We start from the raw sequence: 27,348 nt of genomic DNA, 5'->3' as shown, positions 1-27,348 counted from the left end.
CTCTCATTTTGTCTTTCTTTTCATTTTATCTATTATAAATATCAGCAGGTTAAAAAAATGAAGCAAAATGAACAAAAAAGCCCAGGTGGTTGTGAAGCAGATGAATAAAAACATTCTCAGCATAATTATTTTTCTTGTTCTTAATCATCTTCAATATGATCTTGTTCACAAGGATTTATGATGCTTATTTAAAGCAAAAAGCTTCTTTTTCCCTGTTCATATAGTCCAACACATTTGACATCGTGCTTTTCAGGCTGTGATCACTGCTTTTCTATTTCAGACAATGTCCTACAACCGACATAGCCTGGCTGCAGATGCAAGTGAAAAGCAGGCCAAAGAAATTCTGATCCGTCGCCGGCACAGCCTCAGGGAGAGCCTGAGGAAAACAAACAGCCTGTCAAGAGAAAGACCGGTACTTGCATTTTGTGGTGTTTTTTGGGGATTTTTTTTTTTAAATTTTAATTTTTACTTTAAGCAGCTCTTTGTAGCTAACTGTCACACAGAGAAAACAGTCTTCTGACATGCAGGAAAAAATCCTGAATTTGGAAGACAACTGCACATATAATATCACATTTAGACCTTGAGTTGCACGCATGAGCCCCTTAATTTGTGTTGATACCGTCAGCAAAGTTTCAGTCTTGTAGAAGGGGTTATGGGAGTGGGATCTGCTGCCATAATTTTACCTCAGAGAAGCTGGACAGGCTCTGTACGCAGTGTAGGTATGATCAGTATTCTCTATCAGAATTTTGATGAAGTGTGGATCATTAAAGGTTAAAAATGAATTTGAGATGAAAAAGCTACTTACAATAAGCTCCAAAATATAGGAGAGGGATTTTGACCGCATCAGTCAGAGCAAGCTCTTCACTTGAAAAATACTGTGTGCTCTTTAGTATTCATAAAATGTAGTTAGGCCTTTAGATTTTGACACTGGTTAGGAAAACTTCCACTTAAAAGAATTGCTGTGGCATGATAATATTTGGCTCTTTGAGGCAATCCTGCTATTCTACTTCTAACCGTATTGAAATGGAGCACAGTAATTAGGCAGGGAAACTGATCCTTTGGGCCATATCAGGTATCAAGAAAATTAACCATCCTGTGAATATGTATTTTCATGTTACAGGAATACTTAATGACTGTTGTCTTCATTGATACAGTTGTCCTTCAGAAGTGGAGGCTGGAATAGTATCTCCAAAAGGGCTGTGTCTCATAGGTGATCATTACCAGAGCTACTGTGGTGTTATGACAATAAGACTGTTCCTGAATGATTTTTTTTTTCCTCTCAACCACAATTACATATGCTATCTTTTTTCATACAATTAAATTGTTTACTGTGTAGAATAGTGAGGAGACTCAGCAGGACTTTTGGGGCACGGAGAGAAAAAGGATGTCTGATAACTTTATAAAACACACTGGCTATAATTTTAAGAATAATTATCCTTGGATAAATCTCCACAGAGGGAAGAGGAGAAAGAGGAGAAGAATAAGAATACAAAGAGGAAAAATCTCTGAGGGAAAATAAATTTCCTTTCAGGGTCCCTTTGGGTTTGCCACAAGTAATTGTATGAGCAGAGGAGAGCGGGTAGACTGTAAAGATTTTAAAAATCTTGTAGCAAATGTAAGAAAGGATGTACTTGAGAAACTTTTGAATTTAAAAAAAGCAACTTGTCCTAGAAAGTACATCTCATGTTCCAGGAAGTATGAAGTGTGGTCTGCTCCCAGAGTCTTTAAATCTTAGTCTGGGGAAAACAAAGATTTTACGCCCTGAACTGGTAAATGATCATGCTGATGCCTAACTTCCTCATCAACTTCAATGTGACTAGTCAACTGTATAAAGTCATTTATATGTATAAAGTGCTTGCAGGATCAGAATACAGATTAGTTCTTGAGCCCAAGCTTCAGTCTCACCCAAATTTTTGCAGCTGACTAATAAAAAGTTTTAATCGAGTTTTAAACATGGAGCTGCATGAAGTGCCATGCTTGCAGCATTTGCCTTTCTGGGAAAACCTGTGCAGACAAGGTTGAGGTTAGAGACCATACATTTATTAACTCTGATCTCAGAGGGCATATCACTAGGCTTTCATTTGATTAAACTGCTTGAGATTATTCAGTCCTTACCTTAGCACAGACTTCAGCCAGCAATCAACACTGACTGTGTAGTAAAAGATCACGTATTAGCTAATCCAAAACTACTCTCCAGCCCTTTAGCTACATAAACCTGTTCAAGCCTCAGTTGTGTATCTTAACATGCAATATGCAGGTACACTAGGCTGCAGTGACTTAAAATGTTTTGGTTTTCTTTGCATGCAGGCTGCAGCAAATACAAAAAGATTCCTTTCACTTCCTAAAAACACTAAACTCCCAGAGAAACTGCGAGTGAGAAATAAAACATCTTCCAGAGGTAATGAAATTTTTCTGCTTTTCTCTTACTGTGCTGCAGTCATTTTTCTTACATAGAAGGAAGGTTTTTGTAGGGATGATGTAGAGAAATCAACAAATTAGAGCATTTAAAGCAGTGTGTCCTGTAGCAGAAATGTGAGTGTAGAGAAATGCCCTGGACAGCAGGGTTTTGTGGGGCTTCCTCACTTCCTATTCCATACTGGCATACTCCTCCCAGCACATCTCCTCATGTCAGCAAGCAGCAGCCTGCTGCACTTTTGCACCAGGAACACTCCCATGGCTCATTCTCCTCATATTTATTCCATAATGTCCAGATATCTCTCCTGGACTATGAGCCTATTTGGTTCTTTTTCTTCTGGGGTCAGGGTAGAGGACACTGCTCTGAGAACCAAATCAGAGAGGGTAATGAGGACATTCATTCTAGTTTATTGTTCTCATGCTGAAAATGCTGTGGTTTACAGCCAAACTGCTATTTTTTTCCCTGCCTAAACTCACAAAGGTTTTATATTGTACCTCTAACCAAAAAAACCCCACCAAAACTATTGGAGTACAAATATTTGATGTGAAAACTTTTCCCAGTTCTCTATATTACTTTTGATTGTTACTGGTTTTATTACCATGCTTATATCATACCCAGGAGCAATTTCTTTCATGAAGAGTTGTCTTGCTGGGAAGAAGTATTCTCTGCGGAGTTGCTAAAATTTCCTGATCTCCACCCCAGTTAGTTTTCCCAATTTAATTATTCTCAATTAATTTAACAATAGAATGTGGTTTTGTCTGTTAATAGTGATATCTTTGCTCTCCTGAGTGTAGGATGCCTTTTATTCTGTAGTTAATCTGCAGAGGTCACCTACTGTCACCTAGCATTAAAGAGAAAATATGCCTGCAGGTTATTCAATTGTCAAAAATATATTATTTGACATATTTAGAAGGGAAAAAGCCTGAAAACACAGTCTGATGAAGACCTTCCTTGATATATAATTATCTGGGTGAATGGATAATTACATGGTGATATGTTTTGTTGACTTCTTCCTCACCTTTTTAAAATAAATAACATGAAGGCTAAGTTGTTCTATGTTCTAATTGAAGGCTAGTTGTTCTAAGTTGTTCTAATCTAAGTTGTTCCTATGACAGTTACACAATACACAGTTGTTTACTTTGATATATTTAAAAACACCATATCTGATTTAAGTCTTAAGAACAAATCTGAGGCATTCACAAACTATTGTTAAAATGATTATCAGATGACTCAAGTGTGCAAGTTTCGATGAAGATGTTAATTCTTTTTAAAGAAGTCTGCTGGGGAAAAATATATGCACATGTGCACATCCAGCCAATCTCCAGCTTGGTTTACCTGGCAATGACCATTTAAGGGCATTCCCTAAACAATTGTTCCAGCTTTCCCTAGAGCATATCCTGCTCTGCTGGGAGTGGGAGGAAGAGTCTGTAGCACCTGAACCTATCAGATTTGCCCTGTTCATTTTGTTTCATGTCTTACATTCAGCCTTATTAAGGATGGGATATTTCCACCCATCTGTACATTGACCTCGAGAGATCCTTTTCCTGGTACTGATGCTTCTTTTCCAAAGTCAAGTTTCTAGAGCCCCTGTACACGTGTGCTCTGGAAATGCCTCTCGGTTTAGATTTCATGAGATGTGAGGCTCAGAAATCTAATTTTAAAATCCTGCTTGGATGTAAGCAGGGACTAGACCCTAAGCTCAGAGAGGGGCAGCTTGTTTCTGTCCAGTGTACTGGAAATTTCCCAGAACTGGGGAAATGTTACTTCAATCAAGGGAACATTTTGGCAATCAAGAAGCAGCTGAGTGAGGCCTTTCTAAAAATCACACATTTGAGGGTAGGAAGGTTTTTTAATCATATTTATCCCCTATTTTGGCAGAGTTAAGAGGCTGTTACTGGGTCTAATCAGAAAGCACTGAATATAGAAAAACATGGGGAAATTATTATATGGCTGCAAGGGCTCAGTGTGCCGTTAGTCAATTACTCCTGAAACAGTTATATTCTACACCTAAAACTATACTTTTGTTTTCAATTAACAGTGGGTGACAGCAGTGACTCTGAGTTGGATGCTTCTACCACAGTGCTCAATCTGAGGCCCAGAGCAGGGAAAATCTTGAGAGACCAGAGACTGAGACAACAGAGGCCACTACCTGAGTTTAGGGTGGAGTGGAAGAACGAAGTTGATGGGAGCCAGGACGGCCGAGGGGAGCAGCAGGACCCAAGCACGTTGCCTCAGCCATCCATTGGGTTCAGGCAGCCGCTGCTGACCAGACCAAGATTTGGCACTTTGAGCAGGGAAGATTTGACTGCAGACCACGGCTCAGCGAGACCCATGCCACCACCACGGTTAGTTAGGCAGGCATCGCAAGGGGACAGGCAGAGAAATAAGCCTGAGAACCAGCTGTACTGAACATAGCCAAAGGAGAACTATTGATAATAAACCACAGACATATTGAATTAGGTTTCTAAACTATCTGATCAGACTATGGGATCCATCAAAAAACAAAACAAGCCTCAATCTGGGTCTAACCACTTTCATTTGAGCTAAGTCAATGCCATTAACTAAGTGAAAGGAATACTGGAACAATTGCAAAGTTAGACATAAAAAATGTATCTCTTTTATAAATAACCTGTGGCAATGCTTTAATTTAATTACACTGTTTCCACTGTTAAAATAGTATGGAAATGTGCCTTATCACATCATCTCTCATGGAACCTAGTCACGAAGGTTCAATACCCAGTTTTCCACTGAAATCATTGTTAAAAGTCCAGTGATGAATGGATTCTTAAAAATACCCCCAAACTTGTGTATCATTTCAGATTTTATTTATAATCAATAATACTTGTTTTAACCAGAGCTTCAACAAGAATAACACTGAACATTGCACACTGCACCTATCATATAGACTTCTAAAGAAGAATAATTATATTCCTGAAGCCTAGTTTGTTTGAAGACCTCTGATGCAGAAAAAGAGGAAGAAGAGAAGAAACAAGCTGTAGGGGCAGAATTGCAAATACAGCTTACAAAAAGGACTTGCAACAAAGACCTGAATAGCTTGAATTTTTACTTTCTGAATTTTTGGCAATATGTTACCTTCTAAAGGTACTAAGTATCACCAAAGAAAAACTGAACTACCTTGGCTTTCACTCATGTCAGCAAGAACTGAGAGCACTTAGCAAGACACCAGAAGGCCTAAAACCAGAAAACTTCAAGTGGATAAATAATGTTCTGAATCAAAATTGCTTTTTTGCACCTTAGTTACTTGGTTGCAATGTAATGAAAACACAGCAGTAGAATAGTTGCAGAACACTGCGCGTAGACAAAGCGAGCAGTCTCCTGTTTGAGTCGGGGACCACTGAGACTCAAGAAAGTTCATTCAACTCATGCTTGTGACTCTGGTTAATTTGTTTTACTTTTTGTTTCCTCATCTGTAAAAGGGGAAAGATAATCTTTTCTTTGTCTGAGCTATGCACTCCAAGGAGCAAAAATGTTCCATCTAATTTGTTTTTACAGAAAAGTAGCACAGTGGGGCCCTGGAATGAGCTGAAGTCGGTGTGCACCTTAATAACATGGACTTCTTGATCCTAGCATCAATGGTTGCCATTTGAGGGCATATGGGAAGGGAGGGTACATTAAAATAAATGATACTTAACTGTAGCTCTCAGGAATTTGCACTTTCTGTCCCACTTAAGTACTGAGCTTGCTTTAGCACAGATACACATTTCTGTACAATGCAGAAATAATTTTCTTTCTACTTGTTACAAAATTGATAACTTTCATTGAAGAATGTACACTGTGAAATCATAACTTTTCTCTTTCATTAGCACATTTCTAAATCTGTGGGCAATAAGATTATTTTTTTTATTTAAGCTTGTTTTGAAAGAACTATTAAAAATCAGAGTTTCCTTTTAAAACCACAAAGTAGATTTCTTTCAAATGTTCGTGGGTGGGGGTTGATTAATGGGGATGTAAGACTTTCCTTCTTCTAACAGCATTTCCAAAATATTTATTTCATGTATGTATTTGAAATATCAAAGCTTCCTAAACTCTTTCATTAGCACAGGTCTTTTAGTGTTTTTCCTCTGTTCCAGCTATGGGAAATTCTGCTGAGTGGCAAATGCATAGTCTAAGCTGTAGAGGAATGGCTGTGTGAACCCCATAGACCTCAGTTAAATGTTCATGGCTATTCTCAACAAATTATTATTGTGGAAATCAATACTTAGCTGTTCTCTAATGATCAGTTCCTATTTGGAAATAAATTTGGGTTCAAACAAAGCCAGCAAGTTTTAAAAACATATTTAAATTTGCCTTTCAACAGGAAAGTACTTTCATCTGTAAAATTGTCAGGGAATGCTATGTCACTGCATTATTTGGATCATGTTTGAAAAGAAAAAAACCCTTGAGTTTTGATTTCAGTTTTGAAACAACATTCTCCTTACAGATCAGGCTGTTTAGATTAGCTGTTTTATATTGAGCTGATCTGAAATCTGACCAAAGTAAATGAATGTGAAATGCACATCAAAATTTAGTTCACTCTCCATGGAATTTTCTTTTTCATGTGCTGGTAATGACGAAGCACTTGGATTCTATCTGGGGAGAGCTGCCTTTCATTTTTTTTTCCAAAAGTTGTTATTTTTTATGGCACAATTTTAAATAATGAATGCCGGTTTCAGGAACCTTACTGCTATGCTGGTTGCCCATTAATGCAGGGCATGCTCATATTATTTGTGCTTAAAGTGGTGCCCCATAGTACAAGGACATCAAATTGAAGGTCGTTTTTATGAAATATGGTCTTAAGCTCTTGGTGCTTGAAAACTTAACAGCATGTTTTTACCTTTCCAAAGCACTTTGAAATCCACAGAATACCACAGAATGGTCACATTGTGAAGCAGAATTGCAAATCTCCTGGGACTCTGTGTCCTTGAGAGTACCCTCTGCTTCCTCAGTTCTGGTCTTCCCACCCTTTTAAGGCTATTTTGCACCATTGCTGAATCAGATCTTCACCGTATCTGGGAACTGATTTCTGGGTACTCTCCTTTTCAGTAGCAATGACAGTATCAGGTGACACAGGTGTTGTTCCAGGTAGCTCTTACCATTCAACTGTTACTCTGGTTTGGGTCAGAGGTTCACTTTTTTATTTTTATTTTATTTTGTTTTATTTTTTTTTTCATTCCTTTTCTTTCCTGCAAAGGGAAAACACATGACCACTTTTTTTTTGAGCCTGCAGAGGAGCCACATCCTTCATGTTGTATCAGTTTGTCTGCTGTAGAATGAAATGCCAATAAATCTGTCCTCGAGCACCATCTGATGGGGAAAGTCGTGTATTGACTGAGGACAATGTTTCTTCCTTTTTTCAAGGAAACCAGATCTTCAGCAGTAACTGGGAAACTTGCCTAAGCCACATACAAATACTTTGTTTCCAGATGGACTCCCCAGTTCACTCTGTAGTATAGATAGATATTTTAATGCATTTTTGATGAAGAAAGTACAGTTTTAGGGCCAGTGGGAAAATACAGTTCCACACTGAATTAGGGTTTTCAGGATTTCCCCTTCAGCTCCTGAGAAGTCTATAAATTGAAATAGGATAAGAAAGTAGGTATAACAAGGCCTAGATGAGACAGACACCCGGTTACCTTTTTAGGCAGATACTTGAAAAAAACCCAAGAATAATTTGCTAAAAGAGCTAAAATTTTAAGGGCTGTCCTACTTTGTACTAAAGTATAACTGCAAGTTCCACTGAAACCAGTTCAACAAAAGAAAACCTTGCTGCATAACAATTTAAAAATTTGAGAATATCCTTCTGTGCTAAAGCCACATAGAAATAACATGGAAAAACAAAGTTAATTTTTTTGCCAAAATGACATGCCTGCTGTTGTGAAGGGTATCTTGGGCACTCTGGAAGTAAACACACTGCACCCTGCACCAACTTTTTCAAGAGCTGCCAAGTCTACCAATTCCAGACAGCTGACACTCCAAGAAATGCTTCAGCTGCTCATCATTTCCAAAATTGTCCAAGTTCTGTCAATATCCCCCACCCCCTGAGGAAAAGATGAAAGATTTTGAAATTGGATGTTGGAATGCTTTTTGTACCACAGGAGTTCTGATCCAATAAAAATATCCTTGTTAATGTCCATAAATAAGGCACCCTAATTGCCATGGGTTTTGTTTCAAAAAGTAATTTTTTGCCTCAAAAGAAGAAGAAATTTTAAATATTTCAGCTTCATTTTTTCCTCTCTGAGACCTCCTATTAATTAGCTATCTAACAGAATGGAAGACTGATTCTTACTGTGTATCACATCTCAAAAAATATTTCCTTGGTGCTGAGATTTAAAAAAATTAAAATTTTACATGATTTTATCTTTGTAAATTAAAACAGAAGTTTTTCAAGACTTCCTTTAAAAATAAGCTGTATGCTCTTTCATTTCTAAAAGCAGTCTGACCTCCATTTACAATCATATGACTCTCAAAGTTCAGGCTCCAGTACACTCCTACAAAATTCATGAGCTTACAAGATTCATGATCAGCTCTTTGTGAATTAGTCTTCAATATTATAGCAGTAACAGCACAGGCAAGTCTTGGGTTTTCAAATGCCAAAGTTCCAGGCTATAAAGGATCCCTTACCCAAGAGTATCCTGCAACACCGATAACCAGATTGGCACTGGCAGCACCCACAGAGGTTCCCAGCAGCAGGAATGTAATGGCACTAGAGAGAACATGAACTAATGAGCAAGCCAGATCATAAACAGTGCTGGTCCTATTTTGTTGCTGCATTATCTACTCAGAAGATGAGAATGGTACTGAGCACTGTGATGGTGCTGCAGTGAGTAAATTCAGAAGAAAGAAAACTGGACAAGAAATGGAAGTCTGCTGAACTGGTGTATTGGGTTTGCATGGTGAGGTTTTGGTAGCAGGGGGGATATAGTGGTGGCTTCTCTGAGAAGCTCAAGAAGCTTTCCCTTTATCTAACTGAGCCAATGCTAGCTGGCTCCAGGGTGGACCCACTGCTGGCCATGGCCAAGACAATCAGTGTCTACTAACATTAAAAAAAAAAAAAAAAGAAGTTATTTTGTAGAAGCAGTTGTGGCCAGAGAAGAGAGGAGTGGGAAAAACAACCCTGCAGACACCAAGGTCAGTGCAGGAGGGAACTGCTCCAGGCTCTTGAGCCCTGCAGGCTGTGGTGGACACCATGGGGAGGCAGCTGTGCCCCTGCAGTCCTTGAAGGTCCACAGGGAGCAGAGATACACCTGCAGCCTCTGGAGGACCCCATGTCACAGCAGGTGGATGCCCAAAAGAGGCTGTGACCTCATGGGAAGCCTACATGAGAGCAGGCTTGTGGCAGGACCCATGGAGAGAGAGGAGCCCATGGTAGAGCAGGTTTTCTGGCAGGACTTGTGGGTCTGTGGGGGACTCACACTGGAGCAGTCTGTTCCTGTGCCCTGTGGAAAGGGACCCACGCTGGAGAGGTTAGTGAAGAACTGTAGGGAAGAACTGAGTCACTGTGGGAAGGACACACATTGCAGAAGTCCATGGAGGACTATCTCCTGTGGGAGGGATGCCACGCTGGAGCAGGGGAAGGACTCTTCTCTCCGAGCAGCATCAGACACCAAGTGTGAGGAACTGACCATCTCACTCCTTGTCTCCCTGCACTGCAGTAGGGAAGGAGGTAGAGCCCAGGAAGGAGGGAGGGGTGGCAGGAGGTGTTTTTAAGATTTATTTTACTTCTCATTATCCTGCTCTGATTTTGATTGGTAATAAATTCAACTATCTCCCCAAGTTGAGTCTATTTTTTTCATGACAGTAATCAGTATTCTTAACTCATGAGTCTTTTGTTATATTTTCTCTCCTCTCTCCTGTCCAGTTCCAGAGGGGAGTGACTTTGGTGGGTACGTGGTGTCCAGCCAGGGTCAACCCGCCCCCAACATGATATGTTTATAAAGGATCTCTTTGAAAGTACACAGCCTATCCCAAAAGAAAAAAAAAAATCTTACCTTTGCTTCATCATTTAAAAGCAACAAAATCAGTACATATACACAGCCTCTTCAAAATAAGCTGATCAAGATTGTCAGAAAAGTCACTTACCAAAGGGAAAGATTTGAAGGGCAAAGACCAAAAAAACTAACAAACCAAGCCAAACCCCAACCCTTCCTAGAGGCCCAAGAAAACCAACCCAAAATAAAGTAACAGCAAGAAAGAGAAAAATCTTAATTTGCACTGGTTTGCTGGCAGAAACTGTTTTCCTTTAGTCCATATTCAGATCTGGTTTGTTAGAGTCTCCTACAGAAGATACTGCAACTGGATTCAAGAAACAGCCGAGTAATTCAGTAGTTTGCCCACTAGATCATGGCAAAAATTAGCTGCAACTGCTCCTCCCTCAAAACAGGAAATCACATCTCTGTATCTGCAGGAATGTCATTGAATCTTCACTCTCTGGACTTCCATGGTTATGGCAACTAAGAGGCAACACAAGGGGTGCAAATGTGGTCTCCAGGCACAAGGAACAGTAGCTGTAAGGACTTCATCTCAAAATTGCAGAATTCTCCATTTTATTTCTTCTTTTTCATTCACTGCCAAGCAAATTCTTGGCTGAATCCTTGGTTTTTGTGCCCTTTGTGATAAATGTAGGCAGGTTCAAATGATTTTCACCAGCTTGAGGAAAAAAAATAAAGAATCCCCACTTCATATTGACTCGAACACTTCTATTTTATGCTGTAGTTTCAGCAGAAGATGGGAAAAAAACCACAGTGACATAATAATACATGTGGAATGTGACTTTGTTTTATTTCTAGTCCTTACAGAAAAAAAATATATAGTGCAATTTTTCTGTACCTGTACAGAAAAGAAATGTTTCTGTGGCACTTCAGGAATCATTCTGGCCCACAAGTGAAAAACTTCTGTAAAATGTGTTGCAATGTGTCCCTAAGACCACAGGCTTCCACAGATTTCTCAACAGTGAGGCTTCTATAACCAATAGTCAGTAGGATATTGGTTAGATATTATTAGGATGGATGTTCACAGAGGTCAGATTAAATCAGTGCAGCAATTTAGAAGGGTAAATGTTATGTCATATAATCAACAAATACTGGAAAATTACAAAAAAATTAATATATATTAATATTTGAAGCTTTTCCAACCCTCTTTCTTAATCCCTTGCTATAGATGGAAAACAGAATTTCCTTACTTACAAAAGAGTGGTTTTAGGTAAAGAAAAAAAAAATTAAAAGATGGAAAGAAAGAAAATAGGAAATTTAGAGCAATAATGTTTTGGGCATCTACCAAGAAAGGCAAGAGAAGATAAGAGACTTGAAAATACCTCAGGTTCCTAAGGAGAAATGAAACACATATTACTGTAATAAAGAACTCTGAGGATATGTACTGAAATCACAGTAGGAATAAGACACTGATTATGTCAATAAATAAAATTAAAACAATTCAGAGTTCCATATATGAATTCCTATGGTGCTGCCACTGGAATCATTGAGGTTTCAAAAAATATTGAATGCTAGTAGGCAGTGGAAGAGGTAAAGAAGAAAATGAAAATAAAAAAATGCAAGCACCATCCATGACCCACCTGAAGCAGGATGGGTGTTAGCACTGATGTGCTCAAGGATGTAACTAAATTGCATAAAACCCCCCCATCGAAACACTTACATAGTTGACTTTGTACTTTCACCAAGTAATACAGTGAAGATCATGGAGAACGTTATCAGAGCAAAATACATTTTTTCCATGTTTCATATGAAATACAAACAATGATGACTGGCAAGTAATGAGCTTGAACAGTAAATAGCACAGGAGTGCTACAACTCTGTACAGCTCTGAGAGTAACCTCTCTTCAGTTAAGCCATGCACACAAATGATGACTAAAATACCAACAAAACTGTATTTCTCTTGTCACTGAGATGTCACTTATGCCTGAGATAAGACATATGAGATCAGGATGCCTTAATAAATATCCATGAACTACTGCTAGATGCTCACATCTTTATGGTCATTTGAGAGAATTAAGAATGAAATTTATTCTTAAAATGAAGGTAGAAAAAATGGACAGGAACTATAAATAAAGAAATCATGACAAAGTTCCTCAGTAGAAGTTATTACTAAACAGAAACCACCAGTTCAAATTTCAATAAAACTTAAATTCAGCTTCAGTTTTTGAATGGCCTTGTATTACTCTAAGATTAGGTCTTCTAGTACATGAAGTTAGCATATACCCAATTCTGTTACTTGAGAAAGACCAGGAAATCAGCAGGGGTTGCATGATTACCCCAAAGTGCCTAACCATGGTCTGCGGCAAGTTTCGTGGACAAAATATGCTACACAAAAATCACATAAGCAAGCATTCTGCTATGTAACTGTCAGAACAGACAAAAGGAAAAAGACCACAGCATAAGAAATTAAAGCCAAACATATTGCAAATTCTCCTTCTGATTAAATAACAAAAATTCACCTTTGATTCCCCTTTTTTAACAATCCTTCAATCTAAACACTGTTTCAAAAATGAGTTACAAGCAGGATTTGTGCGTTTCCTGACATTCCTCTTTTTCCTTTAAAAAAGTTAAAAATCAATTTAAAAAATCACAGCCAGTACAATATAGCAACATCTGCCCCTCTTAGAAATCTCCTAGTGGTACCTGTTAGAATAACATCTGTCTAGACTCAACATCCCTGCAGCAGAAATACATATATATACTTGCTTCTATGGGAACATAATGTGCTCTCTTTAAAAATCATGTAATTATTCTCTACAAGCCTGGCAGGTGAAGATACATTTGTACAATCCAAAATTGTGACTACTGATCTTTTAACTTCACACTTCCATGGCTACGGTATTTTTGTTTGTTTGCATTCATTATCACAATAGCAACTAATGCCAGTCCCACAGCTAGACTTGGAGGGCCACAAGGACTGAACTCCTGAGCAATTCCAGAAAGGAGTGGGGCAATAATTCGTCCCACTGATGTCACTGACTGTCCAACACCCAGGAGTGTCCCGCTGGCCTCATTCCCACCAACAGTCAGCTCCAGATCAATGATACACGTACGGCCTATGGTAGTGGAGAAGGCCAAGAAGGTGGAGGACAAAATGACCATCCATATGCTCAGTGCTGATGTATACAGGAGAATCAGCACGCAGGTAAACGTGCTGGAGTGCAACAAAAGTCTGTAGGTGTTGTGCTGATAGTCTTGTTATTGGTCCCAGCAGACAACCAGCCAGGACTCCAAGTGCACTGCTATAGCTTATTAGGTATCCAGCAAACAAGGGTTTCACCCCAAATCTCTCCTCCAAGGCCAGAGTAAAATTACTGTAATACAGCAGTATAGCAACAGACATCAGGAACCGCACCAAAAATACATCCCACAAATTAGAGCACGCGATTCCTTTAATCTTCTTCAGCACTGCTGCAACTTGGATCCACGGAGACTGGAAAAAACTACTGTCTGTCACAGCTCTACTAGTTGCTGATTTCAAGTGAAGGTCATGGTTTGATTTTGCTGAGAAACTGTTTGTTTCTTTGTCTTGGTAATGGTCCCTATTGCTAGTGTTTTCTTCACTCCAGGGTAACATCCAGACAAGACCTATACAGATCAAGAAATTAGTTGATTTCATTTAATTGCATCAACTTTACATGGAAGACATTAGTTTGACTGTAACCATTTAAAAAAAATACTTCAACAATACTTGTCCTGAAAAAGTTTGCAAATATTAAGTCTAGTGTTATTCACAGTATTGGTTCAATTTTAAATGCAGTGAAAGCAAGAAAGGAAAGCACAGAAATGCCACACTCACACCATATAAACAAATCTAATGGCTAAAGCCAAAATTCTGATTTCTAATCTTCATTTTCGGGCACATCAAAACCTCCCATTTGTGTCTGAATGTAAAAGAGATATGGGAAAAACAAAGAAAAAGCACCTGGAGGATAACTGTTTCAAAATTCTCACCCTTCCACACAAGCTCAAATTCTAACAGTAATACTGGCATACAAAATACTTATACCTTAGAGGATACACACACTATGAATTCAAGGAATTACAGATGGCTTAAAAGAACAAAATGAGGAATGAAGAGACTCAAGATGCAAAATGTGACATACAACTTACCACCATTCAGAAAGAAGATAGAGGCACAGATGAAGGATGTTTGGTAAAAGCCACCTTCAAATTCTGCAAGGTAACCACCAACAACAGGTCCCAGAATGAAGCCCACGCTGGAGGCTGCGTTGAAGCGCCCCATTACTAAAGGGCGATCCCTCTCTGAAACCAGGTCAGACAGCAGGGCTTTAGAGATGGAAAGTGTGTGCTTGAAAATACCTGCAACAAAATATAAACATATCAATAAACAAGTATTTCTCAGTAAAAAAAAAAAAAGACAGAAGTTATCTCAAGTAACAATGATTAAATTTGTACGATTTATATTTTTAAAATTCCATTCATCACACATCCTTCAGTGATAGAGTAAGCAGCTTTGTGGGGTTTGGATGCCTGATGGGTTAAGGCTCAACATTTCAAATTATTTTCAGGAAAAAATCATGAGAATTCTTGATTTGCAGAGACTTTTCCAATACTAAGGTTCAGTGCTACTGGGTGATGATGCTATGCAGCCATCCATATACCACAATTTCTCCTGTGGTGAATTCTCAAGCTGAGACCACATGGAATTTAAACTGGAAAAAGCCAAGTGTTTACTCACCTACAGGGACTCTAGAAATAGCAAACAGGAACACTGTGGTGGAATTTCCAAGAAGGAAGTAACCCAGGGCACTGAGAAGAATACAAGCAAGCAGGGAATACCGTCTTCCTACTATATCACTCCAGCAGCCCTTTCACAAAGCAGAAAAGAAAGATTAGCTTTTTGTAACACTAAGCTGTGTGCAATGATCAATCAGTACTATTAAAATGAGAAAAGAGATCAAAGGACTGTCAATGAAAGCTTAATAAGCTTATTACACAACATTCCTAAGTGCTCAAAATCTGGAAGTCACAAGCAGAGTTCTGCCCTGTTGGCAAAGTACCTGCCAAAACTATGATTCCATTTAATGTTGTATATGGAGCTTTTTATTAGAAAAAAATCTCCCTTTTTAAAAGACAGTCCTACAATAATTACCACAAAATATTGCCAGCAGAAGCTTTCTGAAAATCTTATCATAACCAACCACAAGTATTTGTTTGCATCACTCAGGTTGTTATGTATTAGACACTTGTTGAACATCCTAAAAGTATTGATCTTGGCTATGAAGAAATTGTCATCTGAGCGCAGACAGCTAAGAAGTAGTTTGCAGAGGGGAAACAGAAAACTTGCATTTATCATGCTTATAAATCAGCTTGATTCTCAAAACGAAATAGTTTTTATAAGAAAGTAGACAATGGTCTCACACTTCCAAGAAAATGCCACAAAATTATAGCAGGAAATTATCCCTGGTATCCTGCATAACAAACCCTGAAACAGTTCTTTACATTCTCATAATCTGTTCTCTTTAAAACTAGAAAACTAGTACCAGGGTAATATTAGGATATTAAAAAAATCAATAGCTAATACAAAACAAAACCAAACAAACAGCAAAAATGCAATGACTAATTTAGACCATACAGTGAATTACAAGGCACTGCTCATTAAGCAGGGAAAGCAAACTAGATCACAGGTTATGAAGAGCTGACTCATGAGACTGCTTTTTGGATAGGCTGCTGCCCTGAAGGAAAACTGCTTTAGTAGCACCAACACTAGAGGAGATAACCCTGTGCAACTGTGACCTGCTCAGTAATGTATCTGAGCACAAATTGTATTCTAGTTTTTTGTCTAAAAACTGTATTCTGTTTGGGTCTGAAAAACCTGGCAATTCCCCATAAACAAAACCGCCATTTCTCATGCAAACTGAAATTTGGCTCCTCCAACCAAAATGCATATATGGACACTTTATGCATTTTTAAAATGTCAAGAAATGCTATTATTAACCCTACTCTTTTTCTCCCTACAATCCATAGATATACCAATATGCTCTGGAAGGAATACAGTGTTAGAACTCACCACAAATGTGCTGGAAAACAGCTGCATTACACCATAGAGAGATCCTAAAGCAAACAAAATACCAGTGTTTAAAAATTAAGCCTTTTTTTTTTAATGAAAACTCAACAAAATTTTAAATTATTAAAAATGCGAAATCATGGGAATCGTTTACTAGAAGAATGAGAAGAGGGAGGAGGACAAACCAAGGGTGGAGCTTAACATTTAATAAAGGAAATAGTTTCAGGGAATGACAAAATAAAAAAGAAAAAAGTGCTGAAAAGCTGCAAAACTATGTAAAATGATGTTGCATTGTATGGTGTATTAAACAAAACAGATCTTGGCATTTATAATTGCTTTCTCAGAATCAGGAGAGAATTTCCCTACTGGAAAGGACTCTCCACTTGGTGCTTCAGTTTACTACAAGGCATCACAGAAGCCCTAAAGAAAACACAGACCCTACTTTCTCATTTTGAAGGCCAGGAGTTTAGCAGCATTTAGTGACCAAAGAGAAGGAACCAGGAGAAGCAGAGAGAAACATCTGCCAGACTCTTTCATTTATAAGAATACACCTCAAACCTATTTTTTTTCTAATGTTAAAAGTCAAAGCAGACTGTTGAAATGAAAACATATTTTTGACTAGTTGCTGCTTAAAATAATACTATCAACTCAGTGTAGAAACAGAATAATTTCATACAAAGTGTTAAATAAAAAAGCAAAAGAATAGAACTGAATAACAGCTCTCATGAGCAGGAATAAAGAATATACTGTATCACTCCAAACCATAAACAATACCATAAATGGTACTTTAAAGTCACAGAACTTACCTTAGCACTAAACACTTTAAGATAAAATTCCAAATCTTCAGAATTTATTTGTAAACATTCCTAAAAATGAATAAATATTTTGCCAAGACAGCTGTAAGGGTTTTAATCAAACTGGGAGCAATCATGGACATTGGAAAACTTTGGAGAACCAGCTGCAAAATTACCATTTTTAAAGTCTAAACAACAATAAATCTACAAGCAACACCTCTGGCTCCCTAAATTGCTAATCTATTAATTCTTGGATGCTGGAAAATTAGCTGTACAAATGCAACTGGCAGACTTCCTTGTTCTTTCCAATTGTGCTTTTTCCCAAACACATACTTTTGGCTACTGTCAGTGCACAAGTTTGGACAGGTCTAGGTCTAACACAGTATGGCTGCCCTTACAGTTTTACTTGGAAATTGTCTTTACTTTTTATTATGCTATTAGCAAGGAAGAATTATGTTACAATGTCCAATTTGCAGTAAGGCAAAATCCAGGCCTTATCTTACTCTTTCGTAAATCAAGTACTGCAACTCACCTATGATTCCAGCAACTGTATGACTTGCTCCTAGAGATTTGATGTGAAGATTCATTAAAGGAACAACCAAGCTCACACCAAATAAGTCCTGAAAAGAAGGCAGGAAAAATTTTAGTAACTTTCACAAAGACAATAGCAACTTGGCTTAATAACAGTCAACATTAGAAAAATAAATAAAAAAGGTAAATTATCTCCATATCAACACTCCATATCTCCATATCAAGGTTAAAAGAAAATTTTTCATATTACAAAACACACAAACAGAAAGATAAAGAATTGCCTCACAGAGGAGTTAAACCTATGAAAACATCAAGTCTCTCCCCCCACTGTAGATGCAATCCTTCTGAAGATATATATTTAAACATTAAATATTCCTTTAATATATATTAAACTTTAATAAACTTTTCTTGTTGAACTAGAAAAGTACTTTGTATCAGTGCTTTCAATTGAAAGTGGTCTAATTTCAATCACCTAAAAATACTTTTTATTTGCGCAAAGAATGCATATTTTAAAAAAATAGTATTTTAACCCTACCACAATGGGGAAGGAGCTACAATAGATCTAATCCTACTTTTGGATTGCCTTTGTGTATAGCTTAAAAAATGTGACAAGACAGAAGCTTGAAAAAAAAAAAAAGAATACAAGCAAAGCATAATTGAAAAACATTTTGTAAGAGGAGGGTAAAGGACACTGCCCATCCTGAGAAATACAAGGATCTCCTACTTATTCCTTCTGCTTTATTACTTTTTGTTAAGCTCACCACATTGACCCAGTAGCTTTTGCAGTACTACTATAATCTGGCACAGCATCCAGTGTCCCTTGGAGATCTATTGGAGCAAGATCACCTTTCACCACTGACTGCTTGAACTGAACTAGACTACCTCAAAGACTGATTAACTGTAACAATGTGTGTCACTGTGAATCCTCACAGTCTGTCATTAATTATTTTTTGACGGTTGAAATTGAGGCTTGCAAGGTTAGAATATTCAATACATTAGTGAGAACAAACAGAGCACACCACTAACAAACACCTTCAGTAATACAATCCTCATTGTCATCTGTGAACCTGAAGAGAGGTTCAGTGACCTCGTCTGGTTGTCAACAGAGACATGAAAAAGTACAAGTCTCAGACTATACCCTGGCAGTACTGGACTGTCACTGGCAGGCAGCAGAGCAAGACCCGTGAACCACTATTCCCTGACGAGTACTCCACGTGTAATTCCTTTTGTGGACAGATAGATGTGCTGTATTTATTTGTCTGGCTACAGGAAGCTTGCATCCCCACACCCTCTAAAAGGACATTCACTTGGTTGATTTTCTTATGTGCAGCAGCTCAGTGTCAACAAGCTATTTCAGGGCTGGAGAACCACAGCGTCTAAAAGTCAGTAAAAAGGAGCAAAGTTCTAATGCATGTTTCCCTGGCGTATTTGCTCCAGGACACAAGCCAACGGGGTCGTTTCTATTGTCCAGCCTAAAAGTAGGTAAGACAGTATCTTGACATTTCACAGTGCAAACTCATACTCATTCTGTATTCATTTTCCAAATCGTCGCTTTTAATTTCTAATTAATTAAACGGCACTTTCCTGAGGCTCAGGAATCGCTACAGAATATAAACCTTCTTTAAAGTCTATTCTTTCAATAAGGGACTTTTTTTTTTTTTTTTTTCTCCTCAGAAAAACATATTTTAGGGGTTTCTTTTGCTGTTTTTTGGGTAAATTTACAGGAACCACGGGTATTTCAAAGAAACAGGGAGCAGCTCTCTTATAAGCAACAAGGCAAGACTCATTTTTTCGGGTCCTGCGCTATTCCATGGCATTCACAGGATAAAAATCCGACCTGTGTATCGAACTGCGTGGCTGTTTGCAGGGGTAAACCAGCCACCAGCGCTGCAAACACTGGCGTTCGCTGCCCAGGCGCAGCTGTGGCCATGCGCCCCGAAGCCAGCAGCCTTTGGCCTGGAAAGGAGCAGGTTCCCGTTCCCGGGCCCCGTGGCTTACCAGGAATCCCACCGCGTAGAGGCACCGCACGAAGCGGGCGGAGGCGGCCCGGCCCCCCGCGGCCCCCCGGCCTCCGCCGCCCTCCTGCTCCTCCTCCTCCTCCATGCGGGCGGCGGCGCCGAGCCTGCGCAGTGCCCGCGGCAGGGCGGAAACGGAGGGGCGGCCGGGCCGCGCCGGGGCAGAGCCTGCGATTGTTCGTTTGGCGTCGTGTCCTTCGCCTGTCCGCTTTCTCGGGCGAAGATGAGGAAGAGTGAGGCTCCCCGTCGGCCTCGGGAGCCGTCGGGATCCCTGCCTCCACCCTCCCACACACGACTCTGTAGGACTTTGCCCTTCCTTCCTCTTCCGTGTTTGCACGGGAAAAATTTTGCAACTCGTCCCTTCGGGGCCTGAGGCTCTGTGGAAGGCGGGAAGAGCCGGGTGGAGCCGAGGGGCTTTGGAAACAAATATGCCGTAGGAGCGTGGTAATGGCCCCTGCACAGTTCTCGTGGTTGCTGTAGAAATACGGCTTTTTGTCCCTTGCACCTGCCATCGTACCTGTCCCCTGGAGAGGGGCCGTGTCCCAGCGCTGCTGCTGCTCCTCGGCCATCTGGGCTCAGCCCGGTGCCTGCATCAGGTGTCACCGCAGCAAAGGGTGTTCTGCCTTGTTACATGCCTTGCCACGGTAGTGCTGAGCAGGAGGGCCATCCCTCTTTCTGCTTAGCACGTTCACTGCTCTGCTGCGTTTTTAGTAAAAGTCAGGGGTCGCTGGATTCCTTGACGACTAGTATGTTATAATGCATTTGCATCCAAAGCATAAAACTTCATAAATCTTTCAGATGCACCGGTGGAAACGATTGTCACATGCAAAATGTGACCACCCAACTTTATGTTGGAGTCAGAGGTGCTCTTTTATGTAGTTGTTTGACCAGGGATCCGTAAAACTGCTGTAGTTTTAAATACTTTTAAAAACGCACAAGGAAACAGGAGATGCTTTAACTTGTTTTTAACTATCAGTAAGAAGAGTCTTTTGAAAAATATTGATGACTCCTACATCTTAGAAGTTAGCGTGACTTACGAAGTTTGAGAAAGATCATTCAATAACCGACAATAGTATAACTTCAGTTCTATCTTCATGTTTTCAGCAGAAATAAATATCTCAGGGTTGAGGATCTTTTACAGATTTAGGTCACAAAAAAGAGAAGGAGAGAGGAATGTGATTTTCCTTATGATTATTAAAAATTAAGCTAAAAAAACCCCAAACACCAAAACTGTAAAACCCCCCATATTTCTAGATATGCAGCTTATTTATAAGGTACCAAGGCAAAACTTAACTTAGTATCTACATAGGAACAAAGATTTTATCAGAGTCCAGACAAGAGTAACTCAGTTGTTTAATATCCCAGTAGCTGTGATGTTTTTGTGTTGGGTTAACCAGTCTATCCTATTAATTTATCTCTTTGATGCCACTTTGAATAACAAATTCTCTGAGTGAGATTTTTAAAATTCTGGATACAACACTAACGGAGATCAGTTGCACACAGTTTCTCTGAAATCGACAAAATGGTGACGAGATGCTGAAATATTAGAGCATCTTGGGAATTGCCACTACATTGTCTGCTAAATATTGTGCTAATTTTATCCTCAGTCATTTTAACTGATAGAAGAAATTGAAAGTGCCTGAAAATTTATTGGAAGAATGTATTAAAGAGGTGGACGATTAAAAAATGTTGCAAGGGTTTAGGTACTTTTCCTGGGGTCTAAGGGACATTGACTTCTATGCAAACACTGAGCCTTACTGAAATTTTTATGTGTTAGTCTCTGCCTTAAGTCTCTGAAACCAGTTAGCCATTCTGTATTTTTCTCAGGTTCTGAAGATCAGAATGATCAAATTTGATGAGGACAGATTATTGCAGGCAGGAATATTGAATTCCCTAACAATGAAAACCCTTCGGTTTTGTACATTATTTCAAGCTATCTCCATGCACAATGACTTGCAAACCAGAGAATGACCAAACTTTATGACATCAATGCAAAGTGTTCACAGGACAAAACCAAGCATTTAGAGAACACATAGGTGTCTCTTCCTTTAACAGATCTCTTACGGCTTTTTTCCTGGCAAACTTGATCATATTGTTAAAGAATTGTCCATCTTACATGCTGAAATAATTTACATAATATATAAGAAAAAGGCATCAAGAGATAGTAATGGACAAATATCTCTGTTACTTTGAACTGAAGGCAGATGATTTCACCTGCCTCAAGGTTCCCACTCATGTTCTGTACTTGTAATTACAAAATTTAAGATAAAGGCTCCCAAATAAAGAAAACTTAATATAAATGTTCTCAAATACAATGGGTTTATGACTGATAAGGGAATTGACAAGCACTTAAAGGAATGAAATACAATGAAGACAATTTATCAGAGTCGTAACGAAAATAGACCTAGTTTAATGTCTTTGGGAGCAGAATTACATAGTTGACTGATTAAAATGATATTATCAATATAGTACACTTACATTACTTTAAGGTGTTTGACTTGTTACTGGATGATTCTTAAAAACAGGAATGCAACAAATACTCAGAAGTGGCCAGCAGCATGTGTGTTCAGGAATGCCTAGATGTTCCTCTTATTTCGTATCTTTTTTTCTGCGACCTGGTAGTAGCAATTGAATGAAAATTATTGATTGAATGGATAATGCTAGAACCAAGAAGAATATGCAGACAGTGTCACTACACAGAGTACTCTGTTTCCATTATATGTAAGTAATGTCAGTGTGAAGTGCATCATGCTAGAAAGAAAGCATGAGGAGGTGCACCTCTGTTGTGACAGTGAGTATGGGATGAATTTAGTAGTCACAGTACTCAGCCAACAACTGTGAATTTTTCTTGCTATTTTGTTGCCCTCCCCAAAAGTGCCCATTTTTTGATAAGAAATAGAGAACCCAGAAGTAAAAAAGCAGGAAAACTATTACATTTGTATCAGTTTTTCAGTTTGTACACTAGTGCAACATTGTGTCTATGCTTGCTGTCCTAATTTGAGATCAATTTCGCATATAGAGGGTTAAAAAAAAGGAGAGATATATTTTAATGGCAGAAGGAACATTTGTTTCTTCCACTGTTGGGCTGCCAGAGCCCAACAGATTATCCACAGCTTTGTTGGGCTATTCTTGCCTCAAATTATGAAAGGGAGGAGAGCTAGTCTGTGGGAGAATATCTGAGATTCAGTTTGCTCATGGGGGGAAGGGGTGAGGAATCTTCAGCCTTTTAGTGAAAGGATCTACTGTAAATAATTGGTGTCACGTGCCAAGCAAGGGTTTGAGGCAGTCTGCAGCTGCCCTTCCTCAGCCAGCTCTGTGGCTATGTGTGCTCCAAGCCCTGACATAGTGAAAGCACTGGTGGAAGTCATCTGAAATCTGGTAAAATTCTCTTTAAAAAGATTTTCACATTACTTCAATACTGGAGAAAAATTTAAAGATTATAAATTCCTAAATAAAGTTTGTAAAATACTTCTGTGAGACAGATCTAAGACAACTACACTGATTTATTCCAGTAAATGGAGTATGTTCTTGAACTCCTGCATTACAAATAGGTAAGGTCAAGACCCCCAGATGTGCAATTTGTCATCTAATTTAGTGAATCTAACAATGACTTATTTCATTCTGGTTTACCGCTTCAGATCATTAGGGTAACTTCAACAGTCATTTCAACTTTTCATATAGAAATTGAGCAAAGTAGAAAAAGTTCCAATCCAGTGGTCCAGAACATTTTAAGAGGTACTTGTAAATGAACTTGAGTTGGGAATCTGCTGTTAATCTTAAAGACATTTAAAGTGTAATCTGTCTGAAAAGATCTGCAAATGTAAGAAATGAGGAAAGAAACTTTTTAATTGATGCCACCCTCAAAGCTGTAAATGAATCAGGTTGGTACGTCAGAGAGACTTAGAAAGCATTTATGAAACACCTTGTTAAAGCAAGGAATTATTTCAGACGTTGGGTCTACATCTTCCCGTCTGGAGTTTTTCATGGCAGCATAACTAAGGCCACATGGCTTTTTGTGTTTCTTTCAATTAATGTTTAACAGTTAAAATAAATACATCACAATGGTTTAGATTCTATTGATCCTTCTCTGGAGCAGAAGGTGGCTGACTTCTGTTGATCTCAGTCTCTTTTTTGGTGTATTAGAGTACCTTTACATCACACACATCATTCCCCACTCTCTGTGCTGGATCCCCCCAATCCCTCACCAAATCTATGATTTCATTTATTTAATTTTTTGTTTTAAGGTCAGTGGCTCTGTAGAAGTTGGAGGGGCACAGAAAGACCTAAAGGCAAGTTCCTCATGCTGCCTGAATAAATAAAAAAATATATATCAGAAAGTGTCTATGCAATAACTGGAAGGTGTTATAGGCTCAGAATGAGATTCATAATAGCATCCTGCTGTGGAAGGACCTATGTAAGGCAGCAACAAGGATGGTGAAGAAGACTCCAGCTTTTAATTTCTGACTATTTATGCATAACTACTTTCATAGGAAACTTTCTGGAACACCTCCTATAATTAGGCAACTCATTAATTTCTGTAAAAATTGCCCATGTGATGTGTCATGACTTTAAAGTATTGCAGGCAACATTAATGGGCATTGGCTTGGCTTTCCTATAATTGTATGAAAAGTTTAGAGCACTCACAATGGTGATGTGATAAAGAAACTCAGATGCATGTTCTTGTACTTCTGATGGTTCTGGTTATTTTGCCCAACTTGCAGGGACATGGATTCATCACACCTTGAATCAGTGTTATGACACAATTGAAAAAGAAATTATGCTTTGCCTTCTTTTTACCTATTTTATCTAATATAAATGTAATGCAAGATATAATATAGAACAGGATATATGAGACAGTGGTCCACTCAGTCATACTTTCTATGGCTGAGTAGATCTGTGATGCTTTGTAGTGTCAAAGGCCTGAACACAGAGGGGGTATAAGGCAGGGTCCTAATGGGATGTACGCCTCCCAGCTTTGTTCATCAGGGTGATTGCAAGTCTGTCATGTGTTCCTGAAGGTGCCTAACAGTGGGTTCTGGGTACAGAGAGATGTGTAGAAGTAATGCCTCATAAAGAAGGTTTTTCTTGTTGGTTTATCAGATTTCCTGGTGAGGCTTTTGCTGACATATGGGCTCCTTATGTCCCTTTTGTTCTTACTATCATCTTTGTGACCTTATTATAGCTCGTGCAGAATGAATGACTCAGTGATCCCTGTGTTCAGAATGGCTTGATTTCCTCCTTTTGTGGGGGACTTCAGCACATTTCTGTAATCTCCACTCAGGTTTTACCTGACCCAGCCATGTACCCTCTCTGCAAAGAAGGTAAATGGTAACCAGTCCACATTAGGCGAAAGCATTGCCAGCAAGCTGAGGGAGGTGTTCCTTCCTCTCTACTCAGCACTGGTAAGGTCACACTTGGAGTGCTGTGTCCAGTTCTGGGCTTTGCAGTACAAGAGACACATGAACACTCTGGAGGGAGTCAAATGATGGACAGCTAAGGTGATGAAGGGACTGGAGCATCTTTCCTATGAGGAAAGGCTGAGAAAACAGACTGTTCTGCCTGGAGAAGAGAAGGCTTAGAGGGAGTTGTATATAAATATCTGATGGAGCCAGGCTCTTTTCAGTGATGGCCACTGACAGGACCAGAGAGAGTGGGGACAAGCTGAAACACAGGAGGGTCACTTTGAACATCAGGAAACCCTTTTTATTGTGAAGGTGACCAAACACTGTCAGGTTCTGGAGTATCCAGTCTTGGAGATATTCAAAAGCCACCTGGACATAGTCCTGGGCAATCAGTTCCAGGTGGTCCTGCTTGGCAGGGAGATTAGACAAGATGGCCTCAAGAGGTCCCTTCCAACCTCAGTCCCTCTGTGATTGTGTCACTCGTGGTTTGATTTACTGTAGTGCTAAGAATGAAGTGGTCCTATCTCAAACTAGTTTTTCCAGACCCTCTCTTGGTCAGTGAAGAAATCAAACCAAACCAACTACCAACCAACCTAAGTAATTGTACTTTTAGGGCATAGTTGCTTGTACATTGAGGTGGTCATTCAAAAAAAGGTCAGATGGACTGTGTCATACATAAAAGTGATGTATGACTGTAGAGGAAACCTGAAGTGACCAGCTTAAAGATGAACTCCACCCACACATTTAATGGACAAGGTGTGTGCAGGTGTTCTGTGTAAGGTGTCTGGCTGTTTGTCTGTCTATTACTCTGCTGACAAGTGGTTGTGTTGGTAACATCTGCCCAGCTGGGGAAGATGGACAGGATGAGGATCGGAATCAGTGGGTGAGATACTCTCATTACTGTTCAGAACAGTAAATGAGCACTGAGGTCTCAGAAGGACTCAGCTCCGAGGCAGTTGCTGAAATTGTTTCTTGCTATATAGTGAGACATGCAGCCAGTTCTAAAAGGCTGTTTTTAGATCATGGACATATCTGCCAGCACAGATAAGGAGCTGCCTGCCAATTCCAAACATACGCACCCGACACTTACTCAATCACACACAAACATAAACAAGCAAATAAACAACATCCCCTTCCCATAAATATCTTTTTTTCCCCTTCAGATGGAAAAGGAAAAAAGAAACAGTCTGCTGTTGTTTTTAAATTTTTTTTCTTTTCTATTTTTAAATACAAGGAAGGGCTCAGATACTATGTTGAAGCTGGAGCTATTATATGCATAAATAAAATATACATATTCAGGACTTAGTTTAGTCCTATCTATCTGGTGAATAAACAGAAATAAAATCAAAAAACTTGCAGCTTTGTTAAATGAGGCTGGATTTCAGCCATTATGTGGGTTCTTCAATCTTCACATGATGAATCAACAAAATCAATGAACTTTGGGCTTAATTAGCCAAATTGATTGAATATTAAAGCTGATTTAATTACTTCATTGTCATTAGAGTAGGGATAAATTTGACTAAGTCATTTTAGTTTAAAAGGACAGTATTTCTTGAGAAATTTAGGAGTTTTGAAAGGAGTTGAGGGATAACTTTGTTTCAGATTCAGAATAATGATTATTTTGTCTTGATAAGCTTGGCCCTGTTTTCTCTGCCTTGAAACTTTCTCTCTTCTATTAAGGAACCTTCAGAATTTAATTTAATTAAAGAAAAAGTGCCCTGAGACTTTCTTTGGGTATTCAAGTGGTGGATAACATGAATTTTTAAGCTGACATAACAAGTCTTAACATGGCTTCTGATTCATTCTTGACATAGACAGGCATAATGCTGGCAATGTTAGAGTATTTGGGAGATAACACTGCCAGAGAATGTGCCATAAATATAAAAGAGAATAATTAAATTAGATCCTCTCAGGATGAACATACTAAACTGAGACCAGAGTGCATGTACAGTATATTAAAATAAATACTTGCACTGCACAGGCAGTAATTCAGCTGTCATTTGAATCAGTGAAACTTTCTATGCAAACTGCTTTTAGTGAAGATATTCACAAGAGTAAGTTACTCTCATGCAGAAACAGGCTCACAGAGTCATTTCTGTCCTGAAGCCAGGTAGGTGCAACATGACTAGAACTAGCCTTTTGATTTTTTTTTTTTTGTTGTTTGTTTTATT

The 27,348-nt window shown here is 38.9% G+C and overlaps 3 protein-coding genes across 9 annotated transcripts in view; 2 read left to right on the top strand and 1 right to left on the bottom strand.

Annotated features, from left to right (window-relative positions):
- The window catches only part of SLC9A2 (solute carrier family 9 member A2), a gene marked incomplete at its 5' end in the record, with an annotated part of 35,614 nt that extends 27,054 nt beyond the window's left edge, over positions 1-8,560 (top strand). The window contains 3 exons of the mRNA XM_083884926.1: positions 281-412; positions 2,308-2,398; positions 4,455-8,560. Coding sequence (XP_083741052.1) covers positions 281-412; positions 2,308-2,398; positions 4,455-4,825 — 594 coding nt within the window. The 3' untranslated portion in view covers positions 4,826-8,560. The remainder of the gene's footprint in view (positions 1-280; positions 413-2,307; positions 2,399-4,454) is intronic.
- A 4,246-nt stretch (positions 8,561-12,806) lies between these two features.
- On the bottom strand, positions 12,807-20,092 carry MFSD9 (major facilitator superfamily domain containing 9). The gene is given in 7 exon segments (XM_083884927.1): positions 12,807-13,597; positions 13,599-13,992; positions 14,518-14,727; positions 15,107-15,236; positions 16,439-16,482; positions 17,762-17,849; positions 19,759-20,092. Coding segments are annotated over 7 exon segments (1,362 nt in total). The 5' UTR covers positions 19,864-20,092; the 3' UTR covers positions 12,807-13,206.
- The window catches only part of TMEM182 (transmembrane protein 182), a 31,174-nt gene continuing 22,840 nt past the window's right edge, over positions 19,015-27,348 (top strand). For 2 of the 7 annotated variants that reach the window (XM_083884934.1, XM_083884930.1), the window contains exon 1: positions 19,180-19,242. Coding sequence is in view for 1 of the 7 variants with exons in the window: in XM_083884928.1 (XP_083741054.1) it covers positions 19,083-19,238 (156 nt within the window). In the remaining 6 variants the exon portion in view is untranslated. Of the gene's footprint in view, positions 19,243-20,148; positions 20,220-27,348 lie in introns of those variants that run through there. The other 5 variants (XM_083884928.1, XM_083884935.1, XM_083884936.1 and 2 more) reach the window with 5 other exon arrangements.

This window comes from Zosterops lateralis, assembly GCF_965231275.1.
Source record: "Zosterops lateralis genome assembly, chromosome: 2".
Lineage (NCBI taxonomy): Eukaryota > Metazoa > Chordata > Aves > Passeriformes > Zosteropidae > Zosterops > Zosterops lateralis.
This window is presented reverse-complemented; position numbering and strand designations above follow the sequence as displayed.